The sequence below is a fragment of the Xylona heveae genome, assembly GCF_001619985.1.
Source record: "Xylona heveae TC161 unplaced genomic scaffold L228scaffold_12, whole genome shotgun sequence".
Taxonomy (NCBI): Eukaryota; Fungi; Ascomycota; class Xylonomycetes; order Xylonales; family Xylonaceae; genus Xylona; species Xylona heveae.
The window spans coordinates 512,452-528,001 of NW_017264204.1; the positions used below are offsets into that span (position 1 = coordinate 512,452).

General features: G+C 47.8%; 7 protein-coding genes across 7 annotated transcripts; 3 read left to right on the plus strand and 4 right to left on the minus strand.

Annotated features, from left to right (window-relative positions):
- Window positions 1-1,058: 1,058 nt before the first annotated feature.
- Window positions 1,059-3,239, minus strand: L228DRAFT_224354 (CAIB/BAIF family protein). Its single transcript, XM_018330346.1, has 7 exons — window positions 2,994-3,239; window positions 2,900-2,931; window positions 2,686-2,812; window positions 2,353-2,600; window positions 2,039-2,295; window positions 1,693-1,986; window positions 1,059-1,628 (listed from the first exon to the last, which is right to left on the minus strand). Exons 1-7 carry the CDS (start codon window positions 3,168-3,170, stop codon window positions 1,417-1,419), a joined length of 1,347 nt encoding a protein of 448 aa, XP_018185273.1. The 5' UTR covers window positions 3,171-3,239; the 3' UTR covers window positions 1,059-1,416.
- A 215-nt stretch (window positions 3,240-3,454) lies between these two features.
- Window positions 3,455-4,316, plus strand: L228DRAFT_214646 (riboflavin synthase; the record flags this gene model as incomplete). Its single annotated transcript, XM_018330042.1, has 3 exons — window positions 3,455-3,485; window positions 3,542-3,664; window positions 3,751-4,316. The coding sequence occupies 3 exons, from the start codon at window positions 3,455-3,457 to the stop codon at window positions 4,314-4,316; spliced, it is 720 nt and encodes a 239-aa protein (XP_018185274.1).
- Window positions 4,317-4,336: 20 nt separating this feature from the next.
- Window positions 4,337-8,074, minus strand: L228DRAFT_250792 (hypothetical protein). The gene is made up of 10 exons (XM_018333411.1): window positions 7,853-8,074; window positions 7,672-7,787; window positions 7,461-7,523; window positions 7,348-7,405; window positions 7,143-7,282; window positions 6,975-7,081; window positions 6,286-6,459; window positions 6,088-6,232; window positions 5,878-6,030; window positions 4,337-5,828 (listed from the first exon to the last, which is right to left on the minus strand). The coding sequence occupies exons 2-10, from the start codon at window positions 7,742-7,744 to the stop codon at window positions 4,801-4,803; spliced, it is 1,941 nt and encodes a 646-aa protein (XP_018185275.1). The 5' UTR covers window positions 7,745-7,787; window positions 7,853-8,074; the 3' UTR covers window positions 4,337-4,800.
- Window positions 8,075-8,230: 156 nt separating this feature from the next.
- L228DRAFT_263579 (UBX-domain-containing protein) lies at window positions 8,231-10,293 on the plus strand. The gene is made up of 2 exons (XM_018334505.1): window positions 8,231-8,451; window positions 8,516-10,293. Exons 1-2 carry the CDS (start codon window positions 8,317-8,319, stop codon window positions 9,908-9,910), a joined length of 1,530 nt encoding a protein of 509 aa, XP_018185276.1. The 5' UTR covers window positions 8,231-8,316; the 3' UTR covers window positions 9,911-10,293.
- Window positions 10,150-11,668, minus strand: L228DRAFT_39417 (hypothetical protein). Its single transcript, XM_018336551.1, has one exon. It carries the CDS (start codon window positions 11,523-11,525, stop codon window positions 10,389-10,391), a length of 1,137 nt encoding a protein of 378 aa, XP_018185277.1. The 5' UTR covers window positions 11,526-11,668; the 3' UTR covers window positions 10,150-10,388.
- Window positions 11,669-12,459: 791 nt separating this feature from the next.
- Window positions 12,460-13,225, minus strand: L228DRAFT_241477 (acyl-CoA N-acyltransferase; the record flags this gene model as incomplete). Its single annotated transcript, XM_018331331.1, has 2 exons — window positions 12,460-12,716; window positions 12,844-13,225. The coding sequence occupies 2 exons, from the start codon at window positions 13,223-13,225 to the stop codon at window positions 12,460-12,462; spliced, it is 639 nt and encodes a 212-aa protein (XP_018185278.1).
- A 1,151-nt stretch (window positions 13,226-14,376) lies between these two features.
- Window positions 14,377-15,402, plus strand: L228DRAFT_39554 (hypothetical protein). The gene is made up of 3 exons (XM_018336553.1): window positions 14,377-14,396; window positions 14,468-14,781; window positions 14,873-15,402. Exons 2-3 carry the CDS (start codon window positions 14,653-14,655, stop codon window positions 15,290-15,292), a joined length of 549 nt encoding a protein of 182 aa, XP_018185279.1. The 5' UTR covers window positions 14,377-14,396; window positions 14,468-14,652; the 3' UTR covers window positions 15,293-15,402.
- Window positions 15,403-15,550: the final 148 nt, after the last annotated feature.

The window sequence follows — 15,550 nt, forward strand, 5'->3', positions numbered from 1 at the left end:
AGGCTCGACAGTCTAAGCTGAAAGCGAGTGAAGCGATTTCTTGCGTCCTCTTGGGTAAATAGTAATCTAACAGCCATCATTGACTGAAAGTTACTCAAATGCGAGATGGCGATTAGTCGTGAGAGCCATTGTAAAATCCTTTAAGGATACATATCTAAAGTCAAGCGTTTACGCTGCTCTGTTCTCCTTAAGGCTTGTATTTTCTCTCATAAATTTTGACCTGCTTTCATGGGGCTGTGTCTCCACAGGCTGATGGTCTACGCTGTTCCCAGTGGTCGAGGCCAGGACAGCGAGTCGGCTCACGGAAAGGATGTCGCTGGTACTTGTACTCCCGTCTGCGGCCAGGCTTCCCATAACGGCCGCATCCCCCTCCTCGAGGTCTCTGAGGATTTTCTCGAATGTTTCGGCTCGCCAGAAGCGTGTAGAATGGTTGCCACCGCTTCGTGGACTTTGAGGAGGGCTGGATGGGGAAAAGATAATCGGCCCTCATAGGCCCTCATAGCTCGTGAAACGCACAAGCCCATCTTTGGGCAAGAAACCTTTATACGCTGTATTAAAGCTTTGAAATGTTTTCAGTTCATAGGTGTATGGACCTTTGGTCTCCTGAGAAGCCACGCCGAAACACCCAAGCGTGTGCAATAGGCTGACCCGTGTCATTGCATTCTGCAAAGTATTTTATATGTTCCACAGTAAGTGAAATTTCACCATGCAGTGCGTGAGGGGATTAGTCTGTAAATGCAAAATCGTTAGGCATTCCTCGCCTCCAAATGATGCCCGTTTTGCTCTTTGGAAAAGTGATGTAGAAGATCCTCGTGATCTCCATCAATGCAGTTCTGAACCAGGCAAAGTGTGTTGTAAACTCTGAAAGCTTCTTATAGCGAAATATTTCAGACTCGTTCCATTATGTTCAACAAGGTGAAAGAGACATGATACTGTTCAAGTTCTATCAGGAAAATGGTTGTATTTGAAATTCTGCGCCTCATCTGGGTGAGCACCGGGCTGCCCTTTTATACGATAGTTGAATGGCGATGAGGGAGATGATAGGAGATACTCAGCTGAGCGTGAATCGAGAAATTCACGAGAGATGAATTCGAGATATTTTTCTGGGTTGATAGCATAATAATTGCAGCGAGTAATGAGCATGATGAATGGTTGCAATGTCCATTCACGGAAGTCGTACTCTCTGTATAGTGTAAAACTTATATAGGATGACTGTGGCCTCTGCAATATTAGACAACTCTATCTTCCCAGGCAAACATGGGTCGATTTTTTATTCGGCATGAAAATGTCCATTGAAATCCCAATTTTTGTCTAGTCATAATTCGTCCTGATGTATTGGCGTTTCACATAACTCTTTTAAAGTGGAGTATCGCACGAATCAGGAAATTCATCCCCAAATGCAGTCCTCAGATCAACTCATGCAACGACACCCTCTTCTCGGAGGTCGTGAATATCACTTTCGCTCATGCCGATCACATCCCGCAAAATCTCATCCGTATGCTGACCAAGTGTTGGCGGTGGCGATCGTATCGATGGGTCGGAATCAGAAAATTTGACTGGCGTATTGACAAGCTTCATCGGTCCACATGTGGGATGTTCCACTTCAACAACCATATTCCGAGCCAGGACTGTACTATGTTCAGCACTATGAGGAGTAAAAGTATGCAAGCTGTTTTGCCAGTGTTGACTTACCATGATCGTGGTTAAGAGTACCTTGTATGTCATTTATAGCCGCGTATGGCATGCCGCTGCCCTCTAAGATGTTGAGCCATTCGGCTGTAGTTTTCTTTTTAGTTTCTACTTCAATCATCTGCTCCAACATATCCCGGTTCTTCACCCGCATAGCGTTCGTGGTAAAACGCTCATCTGCTTTCCATTCGGGTCGTTTAATCTTATCGCACAAAATGCCATAAAGCTTATCGTTGCCTCCGCCCAAAAGGATATCACCGTCCGCAGTTTTGAATGCTCGATAAGGGACAATAGACGCTGCCAAAATATTAGACATCAAATTGCGCTTCCACAATATACGAATACTTACGGTGCGCCGTTCCCCATCTCCCAGAATCCTTTTTCCCACTAATCAATGCTGAGCTTGCAAGATTTGACAATGTCGCTACCTGGCAGTCACTTAGAGCAACATCAATATGCTGGCCCTTTCCGGTCCTGATCCGGCCTAACAGTGCTGCCAAAATGGAGTTTGAAGTGTATAAACCAGTGGTCAGATCGGTAACAGCAACGCCAACCTTTACAGGTGGCCCATCTCTAGACCCCGTAATGTGCATTAATCCCATTTCACTGATACACAATGTTAGTATTGTGACAAGGGTTTTCGCCTTCAATGCGTGCACGTACGCTTCCACCATGACATCGTAGCCCGCTCTCATCCTATATGGGCCCGTTTGTCCATATCCGGTGATACTGGCATAGGTTAGGCTCGGGTTTATCTTGTGCAATGTCTCATAGTCCATCCCATATTTCTTCAATGTCCCGGGGAGATAATTCTCGACTAGCACATCGCACTCTTTCGCAAGCTGGTGCAGAATATCTACTCCTGAAGGATGGGCAAAGGAGAGCCCTAAAGACTTTTTATTCCGATTCACCTTTCCAAAAAAAAAAAAAAAAAAAAAAGTATTAGACCACTTTCTCGTTTCAAAAAAAGGTATAGCGGTTTAAGAGATGACATACCGAAAGGAAATATGCACTCTCCCCCGGCCCTTCAACTGCATCGCCTCTTATATGCTCGGCATATGGCGGTCCCCAAGCCCTCGTATCGTCTCCACGAATGGGGTGCTCAATTTTGATCACCTCAGCACTAAAACAAAATCAGCGCTCTATCCTGGAAAACCAGACGACCGCCGACCTCCAAGGTGGTCCATACACAGGGCTTCATAGTGCATACCCCAGATCTCCAAGGATTTGTGTGCAGTAGGGCTGCAACTCGAGTTAGCAAGACAAGGCACAAATCTAATCTACAGAGTTTCCATGAATCATACACCAGCTAAAACTCTTGTCATGTCCAATACCCGCAGCCCCGCCAACGGCAAGCTTTCTGAGGACAGAAGAGCGCTGGAGAACGATCTCTGTGTGCAGCTCTTCCAACCATTGAGCTTCGCGCATCTTGCAATTGACCAAACAGGCCCGTGAGGTATATGATTCAGCAGATTTATCATTATTTTTTCGAGAAAGAGCAGGACTCTTGCTTCATGTTAGGGCACCAGAGGGCATACATGAACGACTAGAATATGGCTAAAGCTGGGGTAGAGATCGGTTAAGACCCTTACCCACAGATTCCGCTGACGTCGGAAGCCGAGGTTAGTTCTTAGCGGGGCCCTCTTACCAAAGTGGTTAGTTCAACATCGGACGGCGGGGACCCTTGGACGACGCTGATCACTTAATACTGTCGAGTCACACCTTGCGTCCCCTCTGGTTTGATTGTCTTTCGATAACATTCAATATGTTTACCGGAATTGTGGAGATTTTGGGTAGTATGTAGAGAAGTTACCGTAATGCCAAATTTAGCTAATCAATCACCCCAATGCAGCCGTTTCCAAACTCGACTCTCTCGACAAATCCGAGGGTGGAGGTGGTGGAACATCATTGACCATATCTGAGGCTGAGGATATCCTTGTCGACGCCCATCTCGGTGATAGTATCAGCGTCAATGGTGAGTTAAACTCTTAAAGAGAGAATCGGCTTCGTCACCCGACTGCCCAATCTCTGCGCAATGGCTATCCGCTTATCAATCTGTAGGAACATGCCTAACCGTCACCACCTTTGACAAATCCACCTTCAAGGTCGGCGTTGCTCCTGAGACACTCCGTAGGACAAATCTTGGCTCCCTGAAAGAGGGATCGCGCGTCAATCTCGAAAGAGCAGTCTCGGCATCTACCCGCATGGGAGGTCATTTCGTACAAGGCCATGTCGACACAGTTGCAACCATTTTGGCCGTCACACCGGATGGCAACGCGCTTACTTTTCGATTGCAGCCCCGGGATAAATCTATCCTGCGATACGTAGTGGAAAAAGGCTACGTCACGCTGGATGGTGCGAGCTTGACTGTGACAAAAGTGGTTGATGGCGAGGACGGTTGGTGGGAAGTAATGTTGATCGCATACACGCAGGAACGCGTGGTGATGGCGAGCAAAAAGCCAGGAGACTTAGTCAATGTGGAAGTTGACATGGTGGGCAAATATGTGGAGAAGAGTGTCGCGGGCTATTTTGAGAGTAAGCCGGGAAGTAGTGACATTCCAATCCTGGAGAAGATGGTGGCACGGATAGTGGATGAGAAACTTAAAGGGTTTAAGGCTTCATTATGAGGATCGATTCAGGAATACCCCATGCAGCACTGTAAAAAAAAATTACTATTTGGTCCGATTCACGGAAACAGTGAGGAGACAACATCAACAAGGGGACCTAATTAAACTGTAGATGACATATTTTGAATACAGATGGGGTTGGGAGAAAACGGCGTGGCGATTTAGTCCATTCTAGGGAATTAAACGCCAGACTTGAAGAACAATAATCATTTTCATTTCATCTCGCGTTTCTATGGAATACTTATCATGCAAGATCTATGCCGCGTGTGCATTGGAACCTTGCCTTCCCCATAACAGACAAGATAGCTGCTACTCTTCGCGAACCCGCATACGATTCGAGGAAACTTGGCCAGAATTTTGCCGGCATCCAAAGGGTATTCGTGCAATCCAACCAAGATTAGTAGCGTGCGGCATATTAAATCCAAACCCAAACCAGTCATTAACCTCCCATTGTGGGACCCCTTATCCTTCTTTCATTAACCCTTCATGGGCCTCTTCTCCCCGCCTTTAGTAGATCTTGGAAAGCTGCTTCCACGCCTCGCTTGAGTTCCTTGTAGCTGACAATGAAGCAATTTTGCTCATCACGACTTATCAAGCTGATCTTCTCATCAATGCCGGCGTCTAATTTGTTCAAGCATGCCAAAACATGCGCTAGGTCGACAGCTGGATTTCCTTGTGCATCGACCTGGTGAAAGACATAGTCTCGAAAAAGCTTAAGGTAATACCGATCGCCGGTCTCTGACCATTGTCGGTCGTGTTCAAATTCTGGTCGTTCATTGATAAAATTCAACTTCATCATCAGGCGCAAGATGCGCGCGTTTTCAAGCTCGCGGTTGAGTTCAGAGGTCAGATGATCACTGAAATGAAGCGAATTGTCATAAGCGGCCACAAATTTGCTCGTTAGACCATTGAAAAGGCGATCTAAATCTTTAGGCTGATTCGGTGAAGTGTCGAGGAGCCAGAAGACACAGTCCTTGAGCGTCGGACTGTATGACCTAGAAATGTATTCGAGCGCTTTCGGCATAGTATGAAGTGCAGCTGGATTGTTGGAGGCAAGGCAGAGTAAAAGACGGCCGAGTTGGGCCAGATCTTCTCTTTGAAGATCTTGTATCGGCACCTGAGAGCCGAACTGTACAACGTCAAGCACGCCGCAAGCATTGAGTCGTATCCTATTCTTTGATGTTAATAGAATCTTGCTCGGGTCTAGTAGTCTCGCCGCAAGTCCTGTCCCGTGTATCGCCTTTAATGCGTTTGCGATTTGGACAATGTAGCTCCATAAGATCTGCTCTGGCACATGGGCTGCGGCAACGCGTCCCTGAAATCTTTGTGGAGATCCAAAATGGTGTTCGGCAAGGGTTTTGGACAGTGGATGATAATCCGTCACGAAAACCAATGAGCTATCACCAAACACGCGGGTCGTAAAAGCGTCATGCAAAGTGACTACATTTCCATTATTGACCCTTTTCCATGCTTGCACGGAGCGAATTGCCTTCTCGTTCGTCAGGCGATAACCTGAATTCAGGTGTCAGCTTCGACCATTTGTTTTCGTTTGGATGATTACCTTCAAGTCGCCTCAACGCGTAAAGATTCCCGTCTTTACTGGAATTTGCCTTATAGACCCAACTGGGATATCCAAAAATGGTAGCACTCTTCTGATTAGTTGTGTCTAAGGGTACAAGAGAATGGAAGTGCTCAAGCTGGGGCAGCGTGGAGTCTATCATACTCGGTTAAACACAATGAAAGCAATTCGATGCGCCAGAGTTATACTTACTGGGTAATAATTGGTGAGATGCCTCAGACTTTCGCTGCAGTTCTTCCCTTAGGTTATCAGATATGAAAAAGTCGTGTGCGGTTCTCTGATACGCCAGAAGATTTTCCCGATGGGGTCCTAGGGGAGCGTATAAATGATATTGAAGCTATGACTGTCAGATATAGTTGGCCTCTGTTGATCCATTCAAACTAAACTCACCGGTTGAGTAAAGGTAGCTGGGGCCTGAAAGAAAGCAGTCCCTCCCATATTCGCGACATCTGGGGCATAAGGATTGATCTGAGCAGGATGTGGCGTAGCGGCGGCGATCTCTGGTATAGGAGTCGTCGAAGTAACAAAAGGATCATATGGGTTAACGACCGCTTTTCCATCGCCCTGATACGGAGGAGAAGGTATTAGCCAAGGTCGAGGATATACATGAAAAGGCTGCGATGGTTGCCTGCGCGGGTAAAAAGGCGGGGCGTTCGGGCGAAACTGGCCACAAAAATTTGCATTTGGAGCGCAAGGATAGAATCCAGGCGTAGCCCAGGCATGATTCTCCGTCCTATACGGAGAGTAATGCATCTGGCGGGCTCGTCTGCCCGGGCCAGCGCTTCGCCCTCTTCGCCCAACCATAAGGCAATCGCAAAGTTTGGCGTGAACTGCAGACGAACAAGCTTTTGGGGTCAATATGAGGGGGTTGAGCTTGATTTTCGGATACATTTTGTCAAACAGCTCACTCAACCCCTCACGCAACTCGGGAGAAGCACACTAGCCGCTGGACAACTGCAAGTATGATTGGAAGGTGACAAGGTGCCATGATGGGAAGGAGCCATTGGGAAGAGGCGAAAGGGGTGGCATTTAAAACATTGGGTGCTTCAAGAGAAGCACAAGCAACAATGATTACTCACCATTTGCATGGTATCGTAGGATTGCGGGACGAACTCCGGAATATCGGGTACGCTCCATTCTGGAGCAGCAGGAACCGGTTCTGGATTGATTGTAGGCGTAATTATGCCTTCTTATTTTATCAGAACCTGGATGCGGAGCTTAAATGTAGTAATATGGGCAACACTAACTTGCAGCTGCTCCTTTCGGGGTGAATGGCGCAGCACTTGCCGCCTTGGGTGAAATAGTTGTGCTTTTGGCAAATCCGCCATTGTTGGCGAGTGAAGAGGGCGTGAAAGTTGGCGATTCTACATTCAATCTCCTTTTCAAACTATTGAAGAAATATCGAGTCAGGCAACGAAATCTGGCGAACGAAAAGTCCATAGAGAAACGAACCTATCAACTTGGGACGGCATTCCTTGAAGTTTCGCAGGGTCATGGTTAAAAGCGCAGCCTCAAGACCATATCAGCATTTCTGATCCATTCATCCTGACTCGACAGTGCAATACCTTTATCTTCATATCGGCAATGCCCATAAATGGTCACATTGCGGCATAAGGTATCCTTAGCATCTATACATCAGATTCCCCTTTGATCAGCCATTCTGTGCGGAACCAAAGATTGTCGGATGCAGCTCAAAGACAACTCGCATGGCGCGTCTCTTTTGCGGCAGACTTTTGCCAATTGTGGTACAGTTATTGCAATGAAAATCGAACGTACCGCGTCCCTTGGGTCGGGGTGAGTGTTGCGGGCCCCGGGAGTCCCCAGAAGACGCCCGGATCGATGCTGCCATATCCTCCGGAATCTAAATTATCGACTAAGCGACTCCATGGAAACTACAATGACACATGTTGGTCAACATGATACGATATCGTGGCCAAAGGGGAAGATATAAGCATACTGCACGATTACTATCTCACGGTCTTGAAGCATTCTCCAGTGGAGCCTCGTTACATCGATAGGAATCCCCGATGCGCCTGTAGAGACGCTACGGCCCCTGCTTCCTCAAGTCAAGCTAGGCTCCAAAGTAGAATGTCGACACGGGCAGGCGATGAATTACAGCGGGCTAGAGGATTGCAACAATTCGATCGGCGAGAGATGGAGGGGAACAAAAGGCAATATGACAGCCGCGTACGGCGGGTCGCATGAAGGCTAAGAACGCGGCCCACGTTCCCACGGGAGTCTCCCACTACACGGTCCATCGGCAAGTTCCATACCGGCTCCAATAGCTCCGACAATTGGGAGTCCGACCTTGACCTCATATCTGTCAATTCACGGCTGCACTTCATTACACGTGAGGCGGCATTTGCACCTTCAACTCATCGCTGCGCTCACTTGATTCTGTATAAGTAAGCCTTTCCCGCGATGGCGGGGACAGAATTCGATATTGCTCAGCTCAATGAGGATCAGCAGCTGGCATTACAGCAGTTTACGTCAGTAACGGACCAGGAGGTGGAAGCTGCCATTCCTATATTGCAGCGCTCGCAATGGAACGTACAGGTGAGTCTTACTTGTGACATATCAGATAACCTTACAACTGACCACTTCTTTACCTCGCCCGCAGATTGCCATTGCCAAGTTCTTTGATGGCGAGTCCGCCGATCCCGTCGAGGAGGCGATTGCAGCTTCCCCTCAGCAGCATACGGCACGAGAAACATTAATCAATGGCTCGGGCTCCTTTCCTCGATCTGCAGTACCCCATGGTCTTGATCCAGCTCCGCGAATTGTACCTCAACCCGAGAGCCAAGTGTCTTATCGACCACCAGTGTTTCTTTCCTTGCTCTTCGCGCCGTTCAGTCTCCTTTATCGCTTCATATCCACCTCCTTTGGTCTCTTTGGATACCTCTTCCCATTTCTGCCGAGGTTGCTTTCCCGTTTATCGCCAGCGACTACACAACCAGCTCGACTTCGGGATACAACAGGCCGGCGACCACTCAATGCGCGGGACACGGCTGCTCGGTTCGCTCGGGAGTTTGAGGAGGAATATGGAGCTCATAGCTTGCCCTTTGTTGAAAATGGCTACGCACAGTCATTCGACATGGCAAAGAAAGACCTCAAATTCTTGCTGGTTATTCTTCTGTCACCAGAGCATGACGAAACAGCTTCATTCGTTCGAAACACTCTTCTGGCGCCTGAGGTCGTCGAATATATAAACGATCCACGGAACAATATCATCCTCTGGGGCGGGTCAGTCCAAGATTCGGAGCCGTACCAAGTCTCTGCTGCGCTCAACTGCACAAAGTTCCCTTTTGCAGCCTTGATTTCACATACACCCCAACTGTCCTCAACCGCCATGTCAATCATTGCTCGCATCACTGGACCAACGCCGCCTACTGCATTTGTTGCCAAACTCCGGGAAGCCATCTCTCAGCATTCACAGGCGCTGAACCAGGCCCGTGCTACTCGCGCCGAACAACAGGCCGCCCGGAATCTCCGCGAGGAGCAAAATTCTGCTTATGAACGATCGCTCGCCCAAGACCGGGAACGTGCAAGACAAAGACGCGAAGCTGAGGCTGCCAGGGAGCGTGCTGAGCGCGAAGCTAGGGAGAAGGCAGAAGCAGAAGAAAGGAAGGCGCGAAATGTGCAACTGTGGCGGCAGCATCGGGCCAAAACAATTCCGCCAGAGCCAGCGGCCAACGCGAAGGATGTCGCGCGAATCAGCATTCGCATGCCCTCTGGAGATCGGGTCATTAGAAAGTTTAGCTCTGACGCAACTATCGAAGAACTCTATGCGTTTGTTGAATGCTATGACGTTCTTCAAGGCGCACCTGACGAGACGGAAGAGAAACCAGATGCAAGCTACCGACACGAATTTGGCTTTAAGCTTGTCTCGCCCATGCCCCGTACCGTGTATGATATTTCAGAGGGAGGTACCATTCGCGCCCGCGTTGGGCCGAGCGCTAATCTCATTGTCGAGGAGATTGTCGACGATGAGGACGAGGATGCCACTGAAGACTGAGTTGCACCAGTACCTCACAGAGTACTTTCTCCGCTTTGGTCTCGTCGTTTTATCATATTTGCCTTTTTTAACATCTCAGAAGCATCGCGATGGAGTTGGGTGTGTGTGTCTATTCCCTGAACTGACAGGGCCAGCAAAGTCCGTCTTTTATTCTATTTTATATTTGCCTTTTTTCCAAATTCATCACAGCATTTCTGGACGGAGCGTTGACTTCACGTATTCGCGAGCAGACCCTGGCTCATTGATCTAGGTACCTTGTGTACTAATCTTAAACCTTCTGCGTTAGTTGCAGAATCTGGCACACCGTGCGAGTACTTGCGAGTTGTCAATACTAGGTATATTTAGAATGGACTGTCCAAGTCGCCGTAATTCTATACACGACTTCTATAAACTATAAAGTCTTTTAAAAAAAAAAATTTTTCCCTTTATTTTTGATGCATCCCCGTACGCGATTGGAATATATATATATATATATATATCATGCAGCACAAGCTGTCATCGTAATAGTCTCCACCGGCAGAGTAACGGTAACATCATCATCATCATCCCACACGGGCGTCAGGGCGGGTACAATGACCGGTCCTACACCTCCTAGTTGAAGAATCGCAATTTCAGAACACCCTCCGCAATCTACCGATCTTGTTGTCGTCGTAGTAGATAGGTATGTTGTACTCGTTTTTGTACTTTTTGCTCCGCTTTTCGTCGTGTTGGTTCCAGTTGCATTTCCCTTACCCTTGCCCTTGCTTCCGTGGTTGTGGTTGGGAGTGTTGTTTGGGGTGTGGTCGGAAGTGTGGTCGTGGATGTGGTTGTCAGTGTGACTGGCGAGACCTCGATATCCAGCGCCCAGCATGCCGAAATGAGGAAATTGTATTAATGTCGATGTGCATCCTGATTTTGTCCTTTTTGTTGTTGATGCTGTCGTTGCTTTCGCTTCTGTTATTGCTGGCGCAGCAGGTACTACTATGGACGTAGAAGCCAATGTGCGCAAAGCAGCGGATGACTCTGACTCTGGCCGTGTCGGATTTCCTGCAAGGTCGGGTATCATCACATTCGGCACCACGAGTTGCCGGGGAATATGTGGCTTTGGCTTTGGCTTCAAGGACGTGTTGGACATGGTCTTGGATTTGGATTTCGACTCGGAGTTAGGGTCAAAGTCAAACTCAAACTCAAATACGCTTGAGGAGCGCTCGTCAAACGTCTTTCCCAGGAAAAGCAGTACGTCCTCTTGCGTAGGCACCCGTTGTGGCCGCTGGTGAGACGGCGGGGGCGTCGGGGGTGGAGACGGGGGCGGGAAATTCGGAGGCGGCGAACCGGGCGGACTTGGTGGAGGTTGCGGTGTAGCTACCACTACCAACGAAGAAGAGGAAGGGGAAGAGGATGTCATGAATGCGGAAGGAGATGAGAATGAGGAATGCTGCTGCTGCTGCTGCTGCTGCTGCTGATGATGAGGATGAGAATGAGGATGAGGATGAGGATGGTTAAAGTTGTCTACCATGGCAGACGGGGCAGCAGGTGGAGGCGCGGCTGTAATTGTATGCGCGGAGGCAAGAAAAGCCAGGATATTGCAAAGTGCCGCTGTGCGGAGACGGGTGGTTCTTCTCATCGGCAGCTTCATTCCCTGCGCAGATGGTTGCGGCTCAAGAAAATACTCTGATATGTGCGTAGTAAGTGAAGAAGATGAGGAGGATAATTGAAGAGAACTGGGATAGCTTATTTTGGTTTGACTGTTTGACTGTTTGACTGTGTCTGATGGTTCTGGTGGGGTATATATTGTTTTGCAAACTTTTAGAATGGTAGAGATTGGGAGGAAATGGTTTTTGATAAAAGGTGAAAATACAAGGGGGAAAAGATGTAGAAGAAGGAGAGAAGAAGAGCAGAAGAGAAGAAGAAGAAAAGAAGAATGCCGTTAAAGGCGTGGCAAAGGGATATGCTAGTCCAGGCCGTTATGGAATCATTTGAAACATTTGACTTGAAACAGCAATGGGGGATCAAAGGACAGAATTTGAACGTCGCAGAAGGTCCTGGGAAAGGACAGATATGGTGTTTATTCGATAATTGAATTATATGTTTGCTGCGTTATTGTGGTGAGGTGGTCTGTTGACGGTTCGCCGGATACAGGCTAGTATGCGTCGCAGGCTCTGCGAAGAAAATGCGGGTCAGAACTAGAAAGAGTTGAATTTTTGTATTCTCCAAATTTCGAGCGATATCTGGAATGTTGAGAGTATATTGTAAGGATCATCTTTTGCCGGCATTGCATTTGCAAAATTGATAGTCGTATAGAGATGTATCCCGTGGGCAGTCGAAAAGATGCAGACTGTGTATAAATTGAACAAACAAAGCAGCGCCACGTGAAAAAAACTTAGTCAGAAGGACAAAAAGATAGAATAAGCCAAAGTATTAAGTTTGATATTGCTTTCAAAATGTTAAACGTTACCATATATACAGTCGATACTAAATCCAATCTATATGTGTTTCCAATGCAGCGTGAGCATGCCAAAACCTTCTATCATCTAGTCATCTTGTCTTTGTTAGACTTTTGAAATAAAGGACTATGAGATCTGCTCTGCGCCAGGTCCAGCCCGGCGTGGACGAACGCAGAAGTTCAGAGTATAATCATGCGGGGCGGGCATGGTAAGAGAATTGCGCACGATCCAGCCGTAACGCTGGTAAATGGGCAAACCCTCGAGGCTTGCGTCCACGTAAGCCTCCACACCCGCCTCGTCGGCACGGTCAAGGCCGTATCGCAAGAGTTTTGATCCCGCGCCCTTGCCTTGATAATCTTCAGCTGTTGCTAGAAGTTCCAGAACTGTATGTCACGTGGTGACCCCCTGTCAGCATGTGTTTTTATATTTATAGGTGTCGAAGTCGATATTAAGAAAAGGAGCAGAATGGGGAAACACAAAAACAATAACAAATAAAATGATAAGACTTACACCAATGAGGACGATCACCCATCAGTTCTTCGCGATTCTGATGCATACCGTCAAAGAAGAGGTCGCATAATGGGACATCAAAGCCAGGGAAGTCTTTAAAAGACAGCCAATGCGTGTGACGGGTGCCGGGAGGGACCCATTTAGCGAATGCCGCCATTCGCCCATTTTCAACGTCTTCCACCACCAGAAATCGAGGGTCACGGTCGTGCTGCATCATTTCTCGAAAAGTGCCGGTTAGCCATTCTCTTGTTGCCGGCGTAGGTGGGAATAATGTCCGGAAGAATGGCACAGTGAAGGAGCGGAAGAAAACGTCGACCATGCCATCAATGTCTTTGGCCGTGGCAAGCCGCACTTGCAGTGGAGTACTTTTTGTGACCGTCATGATATTCTTTTGCAATGCCTGCGGGTCTGATGCTTCTGATGCTCTTTGTTTTTCTTTTTTCTTTTGGTGTTCAATTTTGTTTTGAAATCTTTGGAATGTTCTACAGCAGGCAGCCTCTCCGGGGCGGTCCGCAATTTATAACTGACAGAGGTTCGTCCTTGGCGGGATATTCTCGGGATTCTAAACACATTTTCAAAACTATCCTCTTACGGCCATCTCTCCACGGCCCACAAACTCTGCTAACGGATTAGTCCCCACTTCTCCGCCTAGAACATCGGATGCAACTGCTTTTCCTAGTGATGGCGAGAAACCGTCCATCCAAGCTCTGCTGATCAGACACTACATAGGGCGTGACTATGTAGGAATAATCTGCCAAGGGAGCAGTCAAGATCGACATTCAATGAATTTACATTTAAACCCTTTTCGTGGTACTTTATCTTTTACTATGGGAACGATAATGGCAGATATATTACTGTTCGATCGGCAAATTTTTGACAATGTCGATTAATAAAAAATATATAAAGAAAATAAAACTAACGTAAAATGCAAGATCAGAAGTGCAAAGATGTGTTGGACAGTTGCAAGAAAAATTATATTCCCCTTTGAGGCTCGTCGTAACCCCAGAATAACTTAGCATTCAATTTCAATATGAGAACCTTATTTCGAGACACGTCAACCACCTACGCGTTACGATGACCATGCACTACGCGGCTCTGTGGCAGACTTGAACTGCTGGAACAGAGTGGCGAATGAAAAAGAACAAAATGCGGAGTGAGGCTGTGCTGAGAGAGCCAGCACCAATGTGCTTGGCAGAAGTCAGCCATGTGTCGCCCAGGATTGCATATCGGATGCTCCCGAATATTCATGGTCAGCAAACCACAAGGGTTGATCTTTGAGGTATATAAGATTCCAAGCACCCGAGAACTATATAAGTAGATGGACCAGTCATCTTAGTACAAAGGCTCACTGAAAGCAGATACCTTGCTGAACAATAATAACAACATAAGGCTGGTGATTTCACGTTGTTTTGGACCCTGAATCTTCCAAACTGAACTGAGCCCTTTCTCGGTTATGGTCGGTGGATGCAGTGGGGGCTGCGAAATAACGACAATCTCGCAGTGTCCGATCCGGGGTTATTGCTCCCCTTGTTTAGCTCTCAAATAGTCCACAAGTGAGTCCAGGCAGCAAACTCGTATCAATCATGAAAGGCATGACCAGCTCATGGATGACAAAATTCGATAGCTTGTCACTTTCTCCTGGAAGCTGAAGTGGACCCCCATATCCATGATAGGAACCTCGACGGGAAACACCATCTTTTCTTATCCAAATAGAGCCTCTGCTTAACTTACAATTACACCGCAAGCTTAACGGAACTTCCTCCGAGGCAATAAAGACGTCCCTCAGGGTTGCTTAATACTCTAGAAGTCATGCAGAAACTCAAGGAATCATTCAAAAAAAGGGGAAGCCAAGACATAGGCTCTCGCTCCAGTCCTGGTAGCCCCGAAGGCGATGTTGTCAAGAACGTTCGCTCGTTCTGTGACTCAAACGCCAAGCAGGTATGCGCATGCCCCTGGAGTTGCATTTGACGAAGTCGAACACCTTTCAACCATTGTCCACGTCAATGAAGCTAAAGTATATGCCTGTCAGGATGAAGAAATTCTGTTCCTCCCCGTCATCGTCGAAGCTGCCTCGGCCAGTCCGACAGCAGCAAAGGAGGCCGCCTACGTGATTCGCAAGGTCCTCGTCAAGGATGCGTCAAGGTCGCAGTCACAATATAATGCCATCATGCTCATTAGAATATTATCGGAGAACCCTGGGCCTGCTTTCGCAAGAGGTTTCGATTCCAAGTTCCAGCAAGCTATCCAGTGGACCCTTAGGCATTGCAAGCACACTAGCGTGCACCAGTTCCTCTGTGAAGTGCTCGATTATTTGGAATCCAGGTATGGTCAAGATGAGACATTTCGGCCGATAATAGAACTGTGGAGAAAAGAGAAAGCACACCCAGAAAACTGGCAAGTGAAACGAACGGTGTGTGATTCCCAATGGCCTCTGGCTGCGAATGCTTAGGGGAACACTGCTGACGGCGAATCTTCTCCATTGTAGCCAGGTCAACGAATACTTAACGCGCCTCCATTTGCCTCCAATGGCTCTTCCAGCCAGACAGGCTCTCGTCGCTCACCACGAGGCCTACCGCCGCCGGGGGAGCTCGCGGAGAGAATCGAAGAGGCCAAAACCTCGGCCAAGCTGCTTTTGCAACTTACTGCATCAACACCGACCAGCGAAATCATGACAAACGAGCTCGTCCTCGAATTTAGCACCCGCTGT

Coding starts and splice junctions, on each gene's coding strand:
- L228DRAFT_224354 (XM_018330346.1), bottom strand. CDS start 3,170: ATGATAAATCTGCTGAATCATATACCTCACGGGCCTGTTTGGTCAATT. Junction 2,601..2,685: donor AGAGTGCATATTTCCTTTCG/GTATGTCATCTC, acceptor TTTTTTGGAAAG/GTGAATCGGAATAAAAAGTC. Junction 1,629..1,692: donor TACTCTTAACCACGATCATG/GTAAGTCAACAC, acceptor AACATAGTACAG/TCCTGGCTCGGAATATGGTT.
- L228DRAFT_250792 (XM_018333411.1), bottom strand. CDS start 7,744: ATGGCAGCATCGATCCGGGCGTCTTCTGGGGACTCCCGGGGCCCGCAA. Junction 7,082..7,142: donor CCCGAAAGGAGCAGCTGCAA/GTTAGTGTTGCC, acceptor TAAAATAAGAAG/GCATAATTACGCCTACAATC. Junction 5,829..5,877: donor CGCGTTGAGGCGACTTGAAG/GTAATCATCCAA, acceptor ACCTGAATTCAG/GTTATCGCCTGACGAACGAG.
- L228DRAFT_263579 (XM_018334505.1), top strand. CDS start 8,317: ATGGCGGGGACAGAATTCGATATTGCTCAGCTCAATGAGGATCAGCAG. Junction 8,452..8,515: donor GCTCGCAATGGAACGTACAG/GTGAGTCTTACT, acceptor CCTCGCCCGCAG/ATTGCCATTGCCAAGTTCTT.
- L228DRAFT_39417 (XM_018336551.1), bottom strand. CDS start 11,525: ATGAAGCTGCCGATGAGAAGAACCACCCGTCTCCGCACAGCGGCACTT.
- L228DRAFT_39554 (XM_018336553.1), top strand. CDS start 14,653: ATGCAGAAACTCAAGGAATCATTCAAAAAAAGGGGAAGCCAAGACATA. Junction 14,782..14,872: donor GTGACTCAAACGCCAAGCAG/GTATGCGCATGC, acceptor TATGCCTGTCAG/GATGAAGAAATTCTGTTCCT.